We start from the raw sequence: 17,109 nt of genomic DNA on the forward strand, positions 1-17,109 counted from the left end.
TTAAAAATTTATGAAGTTTATAAAATTATTGAAATTTATGAAATTTATAAAATTATTGAAATACTTAAAAAAAATAAATCCTTGAAATCCTTAAATTTTTTGAAATTCTTAAGAGCGAGTCCACGAACTGGGCATACCCCTTTGTATGGGACGTCGTTTGGACCTCACCAATCTGCCTGAAATTTTCAGGGGTTGTTTGTACATATAAAACTAGCATCTGGCCAAAATATGAGCACTCTAGGTCAACGGGAAGTGGGGCAAATCGGGACACAAAGTTTAAAGGTTCAAAAACGTAAAAAATCTTAAAAAGGCTATAACTTAGGCAAAATTCAATTAAATTTCAAAATTCAAAATGCATCTGAAAGGGCTCAAAAAATGCAACAAAATGCAGGGTAGAGCATCCCGATTGGTTAAATCTAAAGGGAGTTATTGGCATTTTAGTGAAAAAATAGCATAATTTTCAAACTCAAATAAAAAAGTGTTCCATCCAGATATCAACTCGGTTCAACCTGCAGCTTGTAGGGGACATCTGGGACTACCATCTGAGAATGAGAACGCTTTGGGTAAGGCAGTTTAACATATTAAATAGACACTTTTACTTTTAGTGAAGTTTTTGGTTGTAAATTTTTGCTCGGGGGACCCCTTAGATCCCATTTTCTGGTGATAATTTTATCATATTCGTGTTCCTGAGACAATTTCACAATAGAAACATGCATAAAAAAATTATTTTGATCCATTTTAACCCTTTAAAAAATAAAAGTTAAAAAAATTCTTCGATTCACATTTATTGAAAATCAAGCTCGTTTCCAAGGATACTAGATGACACCAGAAAAAAGCAGCTTCATATTTTTTTTTTAAACTTTCATTTTTTAAAGGGTTAAAATGGATCAAAATAACCATTTTTATGCATGTTTATATTGTGAAATTGTCTCAGGAACACGAATATGTTGAAATTATCACCAGAAAATGGGATCTAAGGGGTCTCCCGAGCAAAAATTTACAACCAAAAACTTCACTAAAAGTTAAAGTGTCTATTTAATATGTTAAACTGCCTTACCCAAAGCGTTCTCAGTCTCAGATGGTAGTCCCAGATGTCCCCTACAAGCTGCAGTTCGAACCGAGTTGATATGTGGATGGAACACTTTTTTATTTGAGTTTGAAAATTATGCTATTTTTCACTAAAATGCCAATAACTCCCTTTAGATTTAACCAATCGGGATGCTCTACCCTGCATTTTGTTGCATTTTTTGAGCCCTTTTAGATGCATTTTGAATTTGAAATTTAATTGAATTTTGCCTAAGTTATAGCCTTTTTAAGATTTTTTACGTTTTTGAACCTTTAAACTTTGTGTCCCGATTTGCCCCACTTCCCGTTGACCTAGAGTGCTCATATTTTGACCAGATGCTAGTTTTATATGTACAAACAACCCCTGAAAATTTCAGGCAGATTGGTGAGGTCGATGCGAGATGGGTATGCTTTGCTCGTGGACTCGCTCTTAATTGTTGGAATTCTTGAAATTCATTAATTTCTTAAAATTCTTTAAGTTCATAAAATTAATAAATTTCTTCAAATTCATAATTTTCAATTAATTTATAAAATTTCTTCAAATTCATAAATATCTTTGAATTCAAAATTTCTTTACATATTCTTCAAATTCGTAAAATTTTAAATTTTTTTAAAATGCTTAAAATTCTTATTATTCTTGAAATTTAAAAAAAAATAAATTCTTGTAATTTTTGAAAATTTCAAGTTTTTCTTGCTTTTTTTATTTATTTTAATCTCAATTTTTTTTAAAATTCTCAGATATTTTAAAATTTACAGAAATTTAAAAATTCTCAGAAATTTGAAAATTCTCAAAAATTTAAAAATTCTCAAAAATTTGAAAATTCTCAGAAATTTTTAAAATTTTTAAAAAATTCTTAAGGTTCTAAAATTTTCAAAAAATCTTGCAATTCTTAAAATATTTGAAATTGTTGAAATTCTTCATATTCTTAAAAAAAATTAAGTTCTTAAAGTTCTTTAATTTTCCAGAAATTTGTTAAATTCTTATATTCCTAAAATCATAAAATTCTAGATTTTTTTGAAAAAATCTTGAAATTTTCTTTTTTTTTAATCGGGGTTCTAAAACAATCGATCATTATAAGAAGAGCGCCAACGTTTACTTGCATCTTCCTTTACATGAACTGTTACTAACATTCTTCTTCAAACTTTCTCCCTTCTTCCAGATGGCATCCCCATCCAGCGCATTACGTTCGATCACGACTTCACCGACGACTCCGAAGTGGAGTCGATCCCGCGGGGGCTGCAACTGATCGGCAGCGGACAAACCATCACCATCAAGGAGATCGAGACGTCGCCCAACTTTTCCCTCATCAGTATTACGCGCACGTTGCGCAAGGGTCAGATCATATCCGATGTGGTCCACTTCAACCCGGGCGGCGAGCGGGAACTCCAGTGGTACGGCGGTCCGGAACAGATGGAGCAGCACTATCCGGTGCAGAAGTTGCGTTTTGAAGATTATGCGTATGTTCCGAAGGAGTTGCACAGTGCCGCGATCGTTGAGCGATACTGGCTGAACTCGGCCGGGGTGTTTGTGTACGTGGAGAAGGAGGTACCGCTGTTTATCGATCAGGACGAAGAAACGCTGCGGTTGACGGCGAAGAAAGAGATCCCGTACTATTCGTACGATGAGAGCTTTGAGTTCAATTACCGTATTGGGGTGGCCAAGGACGCTCGTGAAGGTCATCTGAAGGCGGTCGAGAAGGTGTTGAACAAACCCGTTGGTATTCCGGATGAACGCATGGTGCGACATCCGATTTGGTCAACATGGGTGAGGTATCGAAGACCGATCAGCCAGCAGACGATTCTGGACTTTGCCAGTGAGATCAACGGGTATGGGTTCAAGAATGCTCAGCTGGATATCGATGACTATTGGGAAAACTGCTACGGTTCGTTGATCTTCAATCCGATCACCTTTCCGAATATAACCGAGCTTACGGAGCAACTGAAGGAAATGGGCTTCCGGGTGACGCTGTGGATTCATCCGTTCATCAACAAGAACTGCCAACCGTGGTACACGGAAGCGTTGTCCAAGGGCTTCCTGGTCAAGTCTCACAACGAAACCATTGGCTACAACACCAAGTGGTGGAACAGCGGCGAGAACGAAGCTTCGTACATCAACTTCAACAATCCAGGAGCACGCGAGTGGTTCCGTCAGCGACTGCAGGAGTTGCGTGACGAAGGGATCGACAGCTTCAAGTTCGATGCCGGTGAAACCAGTTGGGCTCCAGAAGACCCGGACGTGGACGGACAGAAGGCACTGCTGCCGACCAGCATGACCACCAACTTTGTGCGGATGTGTGCCGAGTTTGGACCGATGATCGAGATTCGTACCGGGTTTACCACTCAAGATCTTCCCGTGTTTGTGAGGATGCTGGATCTGGACACCCGTTGGGGCATGAACAACGGTCTGCAATCGCTGATTCCGACGCTTCTTCAGATGAACCTGAATGGGTATCCGTTTGTCCTTCCGGATATGATCGGTGGAAACGTGTACGGAGACGACATCCTGACCAAGGAGCTGTTCATCCGGTGGCTACAGGCAAACACGTTTATGCCGAGCATGCAGTTCTCCAAGACCCCTTGGGACATTGACATTGAGGTACGTGCGAGTGATCTATTACCAATACGTCACAAAATACAGCAAATTTTCTCATTTCAGAGCGTAGAGATATCCAAGCGTTACGTAAACCTTCACGAAGACTACTCCGACTACATTCTGCAGCGAATGCGATTGGCCGTGGCCGAAGGAATCCCCGTGAACCCCCCGATTTGGTGGCTTGATCCCGAGGATGAAATCGCCCAAACGATCGGCGACGGTAAGAACTGGAAATCTTATTCAAGAAACCCCCATTTCAGCAATCACTCTTTATTCCGCAGAATACCTCCTCGGCGAGGACATCCTGGTGGCGCCGGTACTGACCGAGTTCGCCACCACCCGGAACGTGTATCTGCCCAAGGGAACGTGGCGCGACGGCAACACCAACCAGGTGTACGAGGGCGGCCGTTGGCTGTACAGCTATGCCGCGCCGATGGACACGCTGCCGTACTTTGTCAAGACTTCGTTCCAGATGCGGCGTTAGGCGTTGGAAAGGATTGTTACGTATAAGGATAAAAAAGTGATGCGCAGATTCACATTCATGTGATATACGAAGTAAATTGTACGAGATTGTGTATTATTTTGCTGGGGTAGGGGAAATTCGTGTGGTAAATTAAAGATTTTGAACATGGAAATTTGTGATTTTTTATATTTCAGCCAAATTTTCAATAGTCCTACTACTTATTATATTTGTATGTTGTTGTTTATTTTATTAACGTGACTTTAACCTAGAGAGGTTATTCGTCACTTGATATTTGTATGAATCTGGTAAGAAAAGTCAAAACTGTATATTTCAGCAATCAACTTTATTATTTTCCAGAAACGGTAAAGATAAGGAGAGGAAACGGATATTAATTGCAGAGTTGAGGGATTGGAAAACAAACAACAAAAGAATTTCTGGAGTTTTTTTTTTTTTTTTTTTTTTTTTAAGGTTCAATAAACCAAATTTTCAGTTTTGCTTTTTTGGTGCTTTTTAATACCCCTGACTCAAGGCGGTTTCAAAAACACCCAAAAAGCAAAAAAACTGGAAGTTTGATTCATTGGACCTTTAAAAAAACTCCAGATTTATAGAATAAAAATTAAAGAAATTCAAAGAATTCCAGAAAATTACAAATTCATAATTTTATGATATTCTTTTAAAATTTCAAAACTTTAGAATTTAGATTGTTTAAATTCAGGAATTAAAAATTTTAGAATTCTAGAATTTTAGAATTTAAGATTCTTAGAATTTAGAATTTTTAAAATTTTAAAGTTAAGAATTTTAGATCTTTTCGAACTTTTTTTTATTTCCAGCTTTCTAAATTTTTGACATTTTTAATTTTAGAATTTTAGATTTAAAGAATATAAAACGTTAGGATTTCAGAATTTTTAACGGTTCACATCAACAATAGCTTTTGCATTCAGATTTCTGTTACAGACATTTTGGTATCTTCAATACTGCGGGAACTATCGATATATTGTTTCCCCTAAATTACTGTCTTCGTAGTTATTTACAACAAAGTTTGACTATTTTCACAATCAGATTCTTGCAGGATAGGGTCCGTAAGTTTGACAATTTTGGAATAAGAAGACAACAACTTCCTTGGTTGCTGTGCATCCTTAAACTTTATTTTTTTGGATTTTGTAATTTTAGATTTTAAGAATATTCTATTTCAGCGTTTTAGAAGCATAGAATTTAGGAGTTTTTAAATCTTCGAACTTCTAAATTTAGGAATATTTTTTTTTAATCTGCGAAATACGGAATAAGAAAATAAGAATGTAGTAATTTTATGATTTAACAATTTAAAATTTTTGAAACTTCAAAATGTAAGATTTTTATGATTTTAGAATATTAGTATTTAAATTAAAAAAAAAAACTTATAATCTTAGAATGTGAGAATTTTAAAATTTAAGTATCATTTTTTTAAATCTTCAGATTTGCATATTTCTAAATTTAAGAATTATAGAATTTATTAATTTTTGAAAAGTAAATTTTTTGTGTATTCTATAATTTAAAAAATATAAAATTTTACGTTTTTATATTTTTTGTTAGAATTTTAGAATTAAAGAATAATAGAATTTAAGACTAATAAAATTTTACGTTTTTTATATTTTTTGTTAGAATTTTAGAATTAAAGAATTAGAGTTTAGATTAGAAGTAATAATTTCAAAATTAAGGAATTTTCAATTATTGTGTTTTCAGTTTCTAAATTTAGAAATTTTATTATTTTGTATTTTGTAAGAGTTATATAGTTTTTTTTTTTTAAGAATTTGATAATTTTATGATTTAAAGAATTTAAGAAATTTAATTTTTGAAAGCTTTAGACTTTTAAGAATTTTAATTTTATAGTTTAAAAAGAATAGAATAAAAAAAAATTAGAATTTAAAAAATAGCAGAATTGAAAAATATTAGAATTTAAAAATATTTGAATTTAAAAAAACATTTGAAAAAAAAAATTCAAATTAAAGCACTTTAAAAAGTTTTGAATTTCAGAATTGAGGCATTTTAAGAAGTTAAGAATTTTAGAATTGAAGAATTTCAAATCTTCATACCTTCGAACTTCTTAATTTTGAATGACATTGTTTTAATTTCATTTTTATTTTGAATTTTAGAATTTTGTAAATAATAATTTTAAAAAAAATTTATGGTTAAAGAATATTTAATGCCTTAGAATTTTTGGAATTTGAGATTTTTTAAATTATCAAACTTCATAATTTTTGTTTTCTGAATTTAAAAAATTTAAAACTTTAGATTCATAGAATTATTGAATTTTAGAACCTTAGCATTAAAGAATAGTAAATTAAAATGAATTTAGAATTTTTAATTTTGTATAGAAATTTTGAATTTATGAAATTTTGAATTTAAGATATATTTAGAATTTTATAATTTTATGATTTTCAAATTTTAGAGTTTTAGAATTTTATAATTTAAGAATAGAAAATCTTTATATTTTCGAACCTTCAAATTTTGAAATCTTAAAATTATTTGATTGACGAAATTTTAGAATTTACGAAATTTTAAAATTTGATGATTTTAGAATTTGACAATTTTAGAGTTTTAAAAGCTAAGATTTTTTTAAATTTTGATGTTTTGAAAATTCTAAATTTTGGCATTTTAAATATTATGAATTCATGAATTTTTAATTTTAACTTTTTAGAATTCTCACCCTGTACTCTACTTAAACAATGGAAAATTAAAATGAAGCTTACCTGAAGCTTTCAGGAGTAGCTAAGTAAAATCTGCGTAACGAGTCGTTATTTTTACTCTTAGGGAACTTTCGGCACAATAAACTATAACTATTTTCCGTTTCATAACAACCTTCATTCACCCTTGATCAATTGTTTCGCTCGATACTTGCCACTAGTCCCTTTCCGACGATCTCAAAATCCCGAACCAACGCATCCTTGTTCAGCTGAAGAACGTCCTTCCCTGAGAGCATCCTCCCGCTCACACTCGAAATCTGCAGAAAAAGCAAGAGAGAAAACATTAAACACCATTAACTCACGCAACCCGTCAATCCAACCCTACCGTAAACGGCTTCTCCTCGATCGCGTCCGGTCTCCAGAGCACCGCAATCCGATCGCCCCCGCAGTGGTCGTAGAAGAAGAGGGCGTACCTGCGGTAGCCTTCGCGCAGCTCCGCCAGATAGCATTCGGCCGGGCTGAAGCCCGGCATTGATTCGTGTTCGACGTTCGTCGTCGTACGCCGACCCTGGGTGTAGTTCGCGACGGGGGTGATGCCGACGGGAGGGAGCAGACGGGTGTTCAACTTGATGATCAGGTCGTACCCGGTGAAGGAGGGTTGGTAGAAGATCTAGGAGAATGAATTTGTGTTGAGTGTGTGATTGTTGTTTTGTAATTTTATGTTTTACGTGAACTTTGCTGCGAACAAGGGAGAAATTTTCCTCGATCTGCGTAATTACGACCTTGGCCAGCATCACGACCCGGTTCAGGACTGCCTGGGTGGGTGCGGCTTTGGCAAGCAGTCCGAACTTGTCTGCGTCGCAGGACGTGACGATGGCTAATGGAGGGAAGTTGTCGCGTCGATCGATGAATTGCTTTTCCAGTTCTTCCACCTTTTCGTCGGGGATTTCCTCGTTGAAGTTCAGCAGGACCAACTCCTTGCTCCAGTCGGTGTTGGCCAGGTAGTGGAGAAAGCGGAGGAACCCGGCCTGTGGTTGGAGAGTGGGATCTTGCTTGAGGTAGAGGGCGGCCACTAGGAGTTCGGTGCACTCGTCCGGCCACAGGAAGGGATCGATGAGCTGGGAGTAGAGCCACCGTTTGGCCATGGCGGCGACCGAGCCGAACGAAAAGTGCTGCTGGTGCAATCCGTGCAAGATGCTGGTCAGTTTGGGCAGGATTGTCGCTCGCATCTCGAGCTGAATGCTGCGGTCCGAGTCGCGGTACAATTTGGTGATCTTGTTCTCCGAGAGGTACTCTCGCAGCAGGTTGATCTCCCGCTGGTGCACGATATGGAAACGGAACAGGTAGCCCTCTGAAATGGTGACTTGATGTAAAATTATTCATTTGAAGCAATTCAAGTACTCTTACCATACAAAACGTCCAGAAATTGGGAACTGGCCTGCGGCACTACCTTTACCGACGCGTTCTTGTACATCCGCAGCGCTTCAGCAATCTTCAGGTAGAACGCCGTCTTCAACCGCCGAATGGCCTCCAGCTGTTCGGGCCACTTTCCACTGGCTTCCAGCTGAATGGTGGCGTTCAGAGCCCGCTTCGCTCGGAACCTCAACTGACCGCGCTCGTCCCGCAAGGCCCGAGCCGTTGCCCGTGGCGGATCAGGATCGCTGTACCGGAACACGGCATCCGTCCCGAGCAGTGCGTTGATCGTCAACGGCAAGCTGTCGAGATTTTTCATGATTTTGCTCAACACGTCAAACGCTCGAATGCAGGCCAGCGAGCGCTCCTCGATCGTTTCGTGCACCTGCACGTCGCTGGGTTTGACCGAAACCTCAAATTGGTGCGCCGCGTACGTGATCTTCTGCACGGGAATGTCAAAGTGCGCGTTCAGCAGGTACGTGACAATCTTGCGGCAGATGGATCGCTTTGTACCGATCGGATCTCCGCTGCTGCCCCACACGCAGGACTCCGTAATGGAGCCGTCCTTGAAGCGACGTAGCTCGGCTTTGCCGCGCCAAAAGTTACGGAATTCCTCGGAGGCCGCCTTGTCAATCGCTTCCGGTCCCTTATCTACGGCGGCGAATGCTTCCTTCGGATTCAGCAGAATACCCAGGGTAAGCTTCAACGGCGAATCTTCTCCAACTTCGATTGGGACGACAAACTGGGCGCGAGGACCCAGTCCTCGTCGTACTAGTTGGGTTATCATCTTCCGGAAATGTCCGTGAGGATTTCCAAAGTAGTTCAGCTTGTCGTCGTCGCTGCCAAAACTCTCCAACACGTTCTGAATTAGTTCCGGTTTGGCGATGCTCAGAATGTGATCGTACTGCGTGTACACAGGGTACTTGTTCAGGAACAGCGGTATAAAGCTGTTGACTTTCTTGTCGTCCAACAGCTGGATCGCGATTGCAGATTCTCGCTTCACCCGGCGGTACAACTCACCCGACAGATTGGCGCAAATGTTCAGCAGCCCGGAATTGTCCAGAAACACCACTTCGTAGAACTGATGGTAACTCTTGGTTGATTCTGTGCCCGTCGATTCCATCGTAACTTCCTCCGTGTCCCACTGACTGTTGGCCATCTGGTTCCAAAACATACGAATGATCTGGTAGCTGCTCATGGTGTTGTAGATCTTGCGATTCTGAATGAGATACGCTATGAAAAACGTAACCAACGCCCCATCAAACCCATAAAAGCCTTCGTTAAACTGCCGCTGACGAATCCACACCTTGAGCAGTATTATAGCTTGTCGCACGTGGTCCGACTGAACGACACTTTCAAGCACTTCCTGGTTTTTCAGCAACCGCAAATCGTACAAAATAGACGCATTGTAGTGCGGCGTCGGACACAGCTTGTAATCCTCCGTTACCTCCTTCCCAATCATCGCCGGCCGAACGTTGTTCTTCTCGGGAACAAACCTTTTCAGCAAAAACTTCTCCGCCGCCACGGCGTGAATCACGAACTTCACCTTCCCGGCGAACTTCTCCTCGCTCGGCGTCACCTCCAGCACCGGCTTCAGCGAATCCCCCTTCAACGCCACAAATCCAACCTGCCCCGCCAGCTCGTACTTCGTCTGCCCAACCATCCGTTCCGCCAAATGGCACAGAAAATGTGCCCGCTTAAAGTGATACCTCATGTTGAGGTAATCTTCCTTGTGGAAGCACCGCTCCGGAATCTCCAACAACAAATCAACCACAATCGGCTTCCCATAATCCGTCCCCAGCTTATTCGCGCCAATCTGGTGCACAATCCTCTGCTGCAAAAATTGAAACTTCACCTTCTGAAGCACCTCAACATTCTCCGGAACCTCAAGCGGAAACTCCACCCCCTCATACCCAACATCGTCCAACCCCCTCTCCCCCTCCCCATCCTTCACCGTCCTCAAAAACTTCCGGAAATCGCCCAACCACCGCTCGACAAAGCTCGCCACCTTGGCCTTCACTCGCACCTCCCCCAGCATTTGCTCCACCTGCAGCCGGAACAGGTTGGAGTGGTAAAAGTTTTCCGTCTCCTTCAGCCGGTTGATTTCCTCGACCGTCGGAGGCTTGTACAGCTGCTTCATGGCTTTGATCTTTTGCTGATGTTCCGCCTGGTCGCGATCGAGCAGTTTGCGTTTTGTGGCTTGGGCCGATTCCTTACTGCTGGCAGGGGCGCGAACAAATCGGCCGCCACTTTCGTGGCCACTGTCACTGCCGGCCGGGGACGCGTCCGCGTCCTCATCGTTCGAGTCCTCGTCGGTTCCGTTTTCGATCATGGAATCGTTCAGATCTTCCTCCACTTGGACTGGCTTTGGTTTCGCCTTTTGCTTCTGGAATTTTAAACTTTTATTAGAAACAATACATTGTATAAACCTTAAACGTACCTTTTGCTGAAACTTTTTCATTTTAAACAGTGAATTACACCAGAAAAATCAACAAAATTATTCCAAATTGGGGACACAACGTGAGAACCGTCGAAAACACCTCCACATTGTTTTTATTTTGCCTGCGAGGTTAGGTCGAGGGAGAAACGTCAGTCGCGGTGAACGTTACACGTTGGAAGGAACTTATTGGATTTGCAGTTGGTCTCAGTTGGGGCTACCCAAATAATGGGTAAAAACTGTGCGTTCGGCAACAAAACATTAAGAGTGTTTAGTAATTTCAGTTGATATGTTTTCAACAAAATCTTGAAAAACATCCAGAGATTTTTTGAAAAGGTCCTATAAACATATGAAAGACAATAGCTTATAAAACCTTTTCAAATAAAAAACTTTAGGTTTGATAAAACTTAATAAGAAATTTAAATATAAAATCATTCAAATGTTTTTGAACTTTGAATAAAAAATCACAAGAATTAAGCTATAAAATTTCAAAAACAAAAAGGTAATTCAAATAAAATTTGTTAAAAAAAAACATATCAATTTCCAAAATAAATATCCAGTAAATTAAAAAATAAATAAAATGGTATTTTAACAATTTACAAAATAGAAACCCGAACAAAAATTTAAATATTTGCCAAAAAAATAAAAAAAAAACAAAAATCATTTGAATTAAACTAAAAATACAAAATTCTGAAAAAAAATAACATTTTGAAAAATAATTCTGACTTTTTGTATATTAGAATTGAGGAGTTTTAGCAAAGATTTTAGCTAGGGTTTAAAAGTTTTTAATTCAAAGATTTTAAGATCTAGGTTAAAATTCGAAGATACGAAAATCCTAAAATTACAAAATCTAGAATTATAAAATTTAAATTTTAATAATTTTAAAATCCAAGACTTTAATAATTTTAGGGTTTTAGCATTTTTTCAATTACAGAATAGAAGATTCTAAAATTAGGCTCGAAATTTGAAATCTAGTTTTTTTTCTTTAACATAAAACTCAAGAAATAAAAAAGAAGAAATCTGGAGTTTTTTTTGAAAAGGTTCAATAAACCAAATTTTCAGTTTTTGCTTTTTGGATATTTTTTGGTACCCCTGACTCAAGGCGAGTTCAAAAACACCCAAAACGCAAAAACTGGAACTTTTCAAAACAAAACTCCAGAAAATAACAAAAGTTTTACTATGCTCAACCTGCTCAACTAAATACAAACACAAAATGGGTCATTTAAGTCAGCCGTGTGCAGAACGACGAACAAAAACAGAACCAAAAACATCATTCAGCAAAACTGTCAGTGCGTTGTTGACATTTTCCACCACACGATTTTCCACTGTTCGTGCCACCAACCGAGAGGCCAGTGTTTAGCTTTTGACTCTTGCTTGGTTTGCTGCTGCTGTCGCAAAAAAAGAGAGAAGTTTTCACTTTATTACCCCCTCACAGATGAGGATTGCTGCGACCTCCTCGTCCCGTTCCGTTACGCGCGTGTAACCGATCCCGGACAGACGGGGACCGTCCTACACACCCACAGGCAAGATGAATCTACAGAGTCTGTTTCAGGACTTTAATCCGAGGTGAGTGCGTCGAAGGTCTCCCTTTCACACACGTCGGTGGTGGTGGTGGCTTGCGCTGCGTATTTTCAAGGTCTAAACATCGATCGAACTGTCCAAAGTTGAAATTGCCATCAGCCCGTTGACGGTCGTTGGTTTGGCCCGAATTATTACGATCTCAAGGTTTGATTCTTGTTCCATCTTTTCAGCAAATTTATCGTACACTGCTGTTTGTTTACATTCACGGTACTGTTTTGCCTGCGATTGGACGACTACATTGGTAAGTGATGCGACCGCGGGAGAACTTCGATCGTGATGTACTGACCGGATGATCACCTTGTTCACAGATTGGCCGTACTGGGTGATATTCATTCCACTATGGGTGTGGAAATCCATCGCCACGCTCGGAGCGATCGTCGGGGCCATCGTTTGGTGCCGCTATCCACATTACAGGTAATTAATATGAAACTTGTTGAAACTTTTTCTTTTATTCAAGAGACTGCAGCTATCCAAGATGTCGAACCGAGATTGCAGAATAACACGAATCTGGACGCGGTTTATCTCTATGTGCTCATAATGGTTTGAAAGCCAACACTTGTCGGGACGCTGAGGGAAACTTTCTCATGGACAAAAGCAATTTGTTGAATAGGTGGCAGCAGTTCTTCAACGAGCACCTCAACGGTGATGAAGCGAACGGAGACGACGTAGGAGTCAACCTTGGATCACCCACAGCTGATGAACGGTTCCTAGTGCCTGATCTTGAGGCGGTGAAGAAGGAGATCATGAAGTTGAAGAACAACAGAACTTTCGGCAAGGATCGGTTACCCGTTGAGCTTTTCAAATATGGAGGAGAGAAACTGGCAAGGGCGCTTACTGTGTGATCTGGTAGGAGGAGAAGCTACTGGAAGAATGGATGGATGGTGTCGTGTGCCCCATCTATAGAAAGAGTGAAAACTGGACTGGTGCAACTACCGCGGCATCACTCTTATCAACGTGGCCTATAAAATCCTCTGCCGTCAGTTTTCACCCCATGCAAGGAGGTTCGTGGAGCCCTACCAAGCGAGGTTTACTGGTGCCCGGGCCACAACTGACCAAATTTTATCGCTCCGGCAGATCCTCGAGAAATGCCGTGAGTACAACGTGCACACACATCACATCTTCATCGATGTCAAGGCAGCGTACGATACAGTCAACCGCGAACAGCTATGGAAGATTATGCACGAAAATGGTTTCCCGGACTAACTGACTCGGTTGATCAAGGCAACCTTGGATCGTGTCATGTGAGCGGTTAAGTCGCACAAACCATAAACTACACGCTTTGTTTACAGAACCTACTGGTTTCATCAACGTGGTCTGATTCATACCTTAACAATTCGTTAACTTTCTTCCAGGGTCGAAGGCGATTCGTACGCGCACTTCAAAGCCATGCTGATATCGCTGTCACTGCACCTCATCCTGCTCATGTTCGAACTTCTGGTATGACCGAACTCTATGCTGAACCCTAAAATTAGATAACTTATTCGACTTGTCATACTTTTAGGCCTGTGATCGGCTAACATCCGGACGGCACCTGTGGGTGCTGGTGTTTATCCCGCTGATCTTCGGCAGCGTGGCCAGCGTCGGCGCTTGCGTTTGGGCCGTCAAACACGACCGGTCGTTTGAGGTGGGGCTCTCATTAGTTTAATCTAGAGTTCCAAGATCAATTCTCATCATCTAAATTTCTAGCTCGAGCTGTTCTGCGCCGTCAACGCGCTCCAGTTTGTGTTTCTTCCGCTCAAGCTGGACGGATTCGTGTCGTGGAGCTGGGAAGTGGTGTTCGTTCCTTTGTGGATAGTGCTGTGCCTGAGCCTGGTGGCCGTACTGTACAGCATCATCTTCTGCGGCATTCTCCTGCGAACGCCGGAGGTCAGCCATCAGCAGAAGAAATCCGCCATCAACTCGGCCATTGGAAACTGCGCAACGGTTCTTCCCATCCTGGTGTTTCAGGTTCTGCTCGCCGACAAGCTGGACAATGAAAATTTGGACTGGCCGTTCATCGGCGTCGCCGGACCGCTTTTACTGTCTCTGTTTGTACTCATTCTTCTCAGTTTCAACGCCAAAGGTGGCAACAAGTGTAAGTTCAAATTCCAGTGCCTGAACATCGACCATTCCAACTCAAATCTCGCTTCCTTCCCCTTACAGGGTGGTTCGGCATTCGGAAGAGCTTCTGCCAGTTCCTGCTGAGCGTGCTGCCCTGCCTGCAGGAGTACGGTAACATATCATATCACACGGAAAGTGCGGCCGCCGCCGGCCAGAACGTGCCGCTGGACACGGCCGCCGTCGCCCAGCTGGACGAGTTTGAAAAGTTCGACAAAAAGAGCAAGAAAGCCCTGAGCAAAAAGAACGACCACCTCAAACCGGTGGTGCCGATCATCAGCATCGATCTGCCCGACTAGGTCTGGTCCCGGAAGGCCGACAGGAACTACTTTCGCCAACACTTTTTTCCACCCCGCACGAGCCTCGTGCAAATTTGCTGCGGGTCTCAAGCTGCGAAAAACCTTGCGAGATTAATAATTTGGGCTTATACAGAGAGCGAGCGGTCGCGCGGCAATATCCAAACTCTCTAAATGTGATTGATAATAACTTTCCCATTCATTCGGATTCAATTCGCCATATTATTTCATATCTTTGAACAAACGAATTCTTTTCATCTTGAACTCTTTTTTATACAAAAATATTATTTAGTCGCAACCTACTTACGGGTTGCTTATTATACCTACAAAAAAAAATAACCCTTACAAATAAGCTGCAGTTATCCTATTTATTTAACAGTGCAACCTACTCGGGTTGTGTTAGACATTAGCTAAACAAATGTTTAAACAAAAAAAAGAACGCAAATTTTCATCCACAATTTTCGCGCCGCATTCTGAAGAACGTCACCTTATAACAGTTAGAAAATTGGCAGTTACCAGCAAAAGTTAGCCGCATTGTTTAATAAGGACAATACATTAGTTTCGTTTTTCTTTTAAACAAGTGACTAGTTGAAACAAGGCGGCAACAAGAATTTCGTAGTGATCGGTAGCTTTTTTAGAGCAGACAATTGTTGTGTATTTAAACGACAGAATCGCAAAGTTTTGAAAGAAAAACGAAGAAACACACAAAAATCGTGAGCAACTTTGTGGATAGCTATTTGTAAATAAAGGAATGTAAAAATAAAAACTTTTTTTTATTTCATTGCGAAATCCGTTATACACTATTGGTTATTTTTCATGAAATCCGAAAATAATACCAAATGTTTTACAATAATCTGATTTTTTTTTTGTCTGATATCTAAAATTCAAGCTTTTTTTCCAACATTTTCGAATAAAAAGTATCAAAAATTGCTTTATGCATTGCTAAAAATAACAAAAAAAATAAGAATAATAATAACAACAATTATTTTTAAATCGTTCTTTGAATTAAAATGATGATGAAGTTTTAGAAAAAGAAACGAAATTTTAAGTTAAGTTATCTTTAACTTTTTGTCATTTCCAGTTGAAACGAAGTCGTTTGACGCATTTTGAGACAGTAATTTGTTCAATCATATTTAATTTGGTCAATTTTTTTTCTAAATCTACAGATGGATGTTTCCAAGAAAGGACAGAACTTGCAAATTACTTCAAGTCAGCATAAACGAAATAGTAAACTTCGTTATGTCGGACCCCAAGGCTGTCGGATTTATCATGTGCAAAAATGATAAAGGACAAAAAGGACTCGTAAATGTAGGCAAGGTTAAGCCTGTCGGACTACTTGAAGAAAATAGCAAAATGTACTTCAAAGGAGGAATTTATCATTGCAAACTTTGCGTATTTAAAACGATCTCCCGGGAAGCATGCAGTGGCCACCTCTTCAAAAAATGTTCCCTCGTGGTTGGATGTGATGTTTGCTCCAAAGTTTTTGCAGGAAAAAAGTATTTAAAGAGACATCAAGATCGAGTATTCTGCAAGCCGGTGCTGGCAAGTAATGAATGCAAAAATTGCCTATCAACATTCACAAACAATACGAATCTACGTCAACATATGAAAAGATCGGTTTGCAACAAAGTGGCAGCAAAACTACGTAAAGTACCTAAATCCCGAAATTTTTTCGATCACGAAGAAGTTTGAAGTTTTCGGGTACAAATGCAGTCTAGCAGATTTCATTGATGTAATCCCGTCGACGTCTTTGCTGAATGACGTTAAACCTCGGCTGGAAAACTTCATTAATCAACCTCAAGTTTTAATTATAAACCATTCTTCCATCTTCCAGTTGACGTCAACAATTTCAAGGAGTAATGCAACTTGACATTCAACTTCTGCCGCAGAAGAGCATCGGCAAGCAGATGGTCGCGTTCCACTGCGGCGTCCGACGGAGCGACTTCAAAGTTTATTAGCAGTCGCGAGCCAATTCTAACCCAAGCTCAGCAGTTTGCGGCCGATGAACGGCAGAACGGCAGCATATATTGCCGTAAGAATCCCAAACAAAATCCAAAAACGCCCTAATATAGGCAATATGCATTTTTCACCCGGTGAAATGTTTCAATTTCAATTTAACACGAAATCCAGTTCGACCCCTGTTAAGGTGTATTCACATTATACCGCAGCCGCAGCCGCATCCGTATAAAATTTGACAGTACGGACGCACAGTGCGGAAGCGATTTCTCTCATGCATTTCAAATGTTCCCGTTCACACTGTTCCGCATCCGTACTGCGGATACGGATGCGGAACAGTGTCAATGGCTTCATTAGGTTTTACAGCGTGACGTCACGAGCGCACACGCACATACATTTTTGCTGAGACATACGTGCAAAAAATGTAAACAGTGCAGCCAAGCTGTCAAATTTCTAACCTAAAAATTTAGTCGGCGTAAAACCTAATATGAAATGCATTGGAAAAATCGCGTCCGCACTGTGCGTCCGTACTGTCAAATTTCATACGG

At 40.2% G+C, this 17,109-nt stretch overlaps 3 protein-coding genes across 3 annotated transcripts in view; 2 read left to right on the forward strand and 1 right to left on the reverse strand.

Annotated features, from left to right (window-relative positions):
* Window positions 1-4,293, forward strand: part of LOC120419220 (myogenesis-regulating glycosidase-like) — a 19,242-nt gene extending 14,949 nt beyond the window's left edge. The window contains exons 3-5 of the mRNA XM_052710371.1: window positions 2,226-3,661; window positions 3,722-3,878; window positions 3,940-4,293. Of these exons, the coding sequence (XP_052566331.1) occupies window positions 2,226-3,661; window positions 3,722-3,878; window positions 3,940-4,142 (1,796 nt within the window). The 3' untranslated portion in view covers window positions 4,143-4,293. The remainder of the gene's footprint in view (window positions 1-2,225; window positions 3,662-3,721; window positions 3,879-3,939) is intronic.
* A 2,652-nt stretch (window positions 4,294-6,945) lies between these two features.
* Window positions 6,946-10,782, reverse strand: LOC120419236 (nucleolar protein 6). Its single transcript, XM_039581893.2, has 5 exons — window positions 10,635-10,782; window positions 8,189-10,580; window positions 7,510-8,132; window positions 7,167-7,451; window positions 6,946-7,098 (listed from the first exon to the last, which is right to left on the reverse strand). Exons 1-5 carry the CDS (start codon window positions 10,653-10,655, stop codon window positions 6,973-6,975), a joined length of 3,447 nt encoding a protein of 1,148 aa, XP_039437827.1. The 5' UTR covers window positions 10,656-10,782; the 3' UTR covers window positions 6,946-6,972.
* A 1,184-nt stretch (window positions 10,783-11,966) lies between these two features.
* On the forward strand, window positions 11,967-15,292 carry LOC120419244 (transmembrane protein 185B). Its single transcript, XM_039581897.2, has 7 exons — window positions 11,967-12,197; window positions 12,383-12,453; window positions 12,521-12,626; window positions 13,565-13,649; window positions 13,714-13,836; window positions 13,899-14,286; window positions 14,355-15,292. Exons 1-7 carry the CDS (start codon window positions 12,160-12,162, stop codon window positions 14,606-14,608), a joined length of 1,065 nt encoding a protein of 354 aa, XP_039437831.1. The 5' UTR covers window positions 11,967-12,159; the 3' UTR covers window positions 14,609-15,292.
* The last annotated feature ends 1,817 nt before the right edge of the window (window positions 15,293-17,109 follow it).

The sequence above is a fragment of the Culex pipiens genome, chromosome 3 (assembly GCF_016801865.2).
Source record: "Culex pipiens pallens isolate TS chromosome 3, TS_CPP_V2, whole genome shotgun sequence".
Lineage (NCBI taxonomy): Eukaryota > Metazoa > Arthropoda > Insecta > Diptera > Culicidae > Culex > Culex pipiens.

Coding starts and splice junctions, on each gene's coding strand:
- LOC120419236 (XM_039581893.2), bottom strand. CDS start 10,655: ATGAAAAAGTTTCAGCAAAAG. Junction 7,452..7,509: donor TTGTTCGCAGCAAAGTTCAC/GTAAAACATAAA, acceptor TCATTCTCCTAG/ATCTTCTACCAACCCTCCTT. Junction 7,099..7,166: donor TCGAGGAGAAGCCGTTTACG/GTAGGGTTGGAT, acceptor CTTTTTCTGCAG/ATTTCGAGTGTGAGCGGGAG.
- LOC120419244 (XM_039581897.2), top strand. CDS start 12,160: ATGAATCTACAGAGTCTGTTTCAGGACTTTAATCCGAG. Junction 12,198..12,382: donor TTTCAGGACTTTAATCCGAG/GTGAGTGCGTCG, acceptor CCATCTTTTCAG/CAAATTTATCGTACACTGCT. Junction 13,837..13,898: donor AACACGACCGGTCGTTTGAG/GTGGGGCTCTCA, acceptor CTAAATTTCTAG/CTCGAGCTGTTCTGCGCCGT.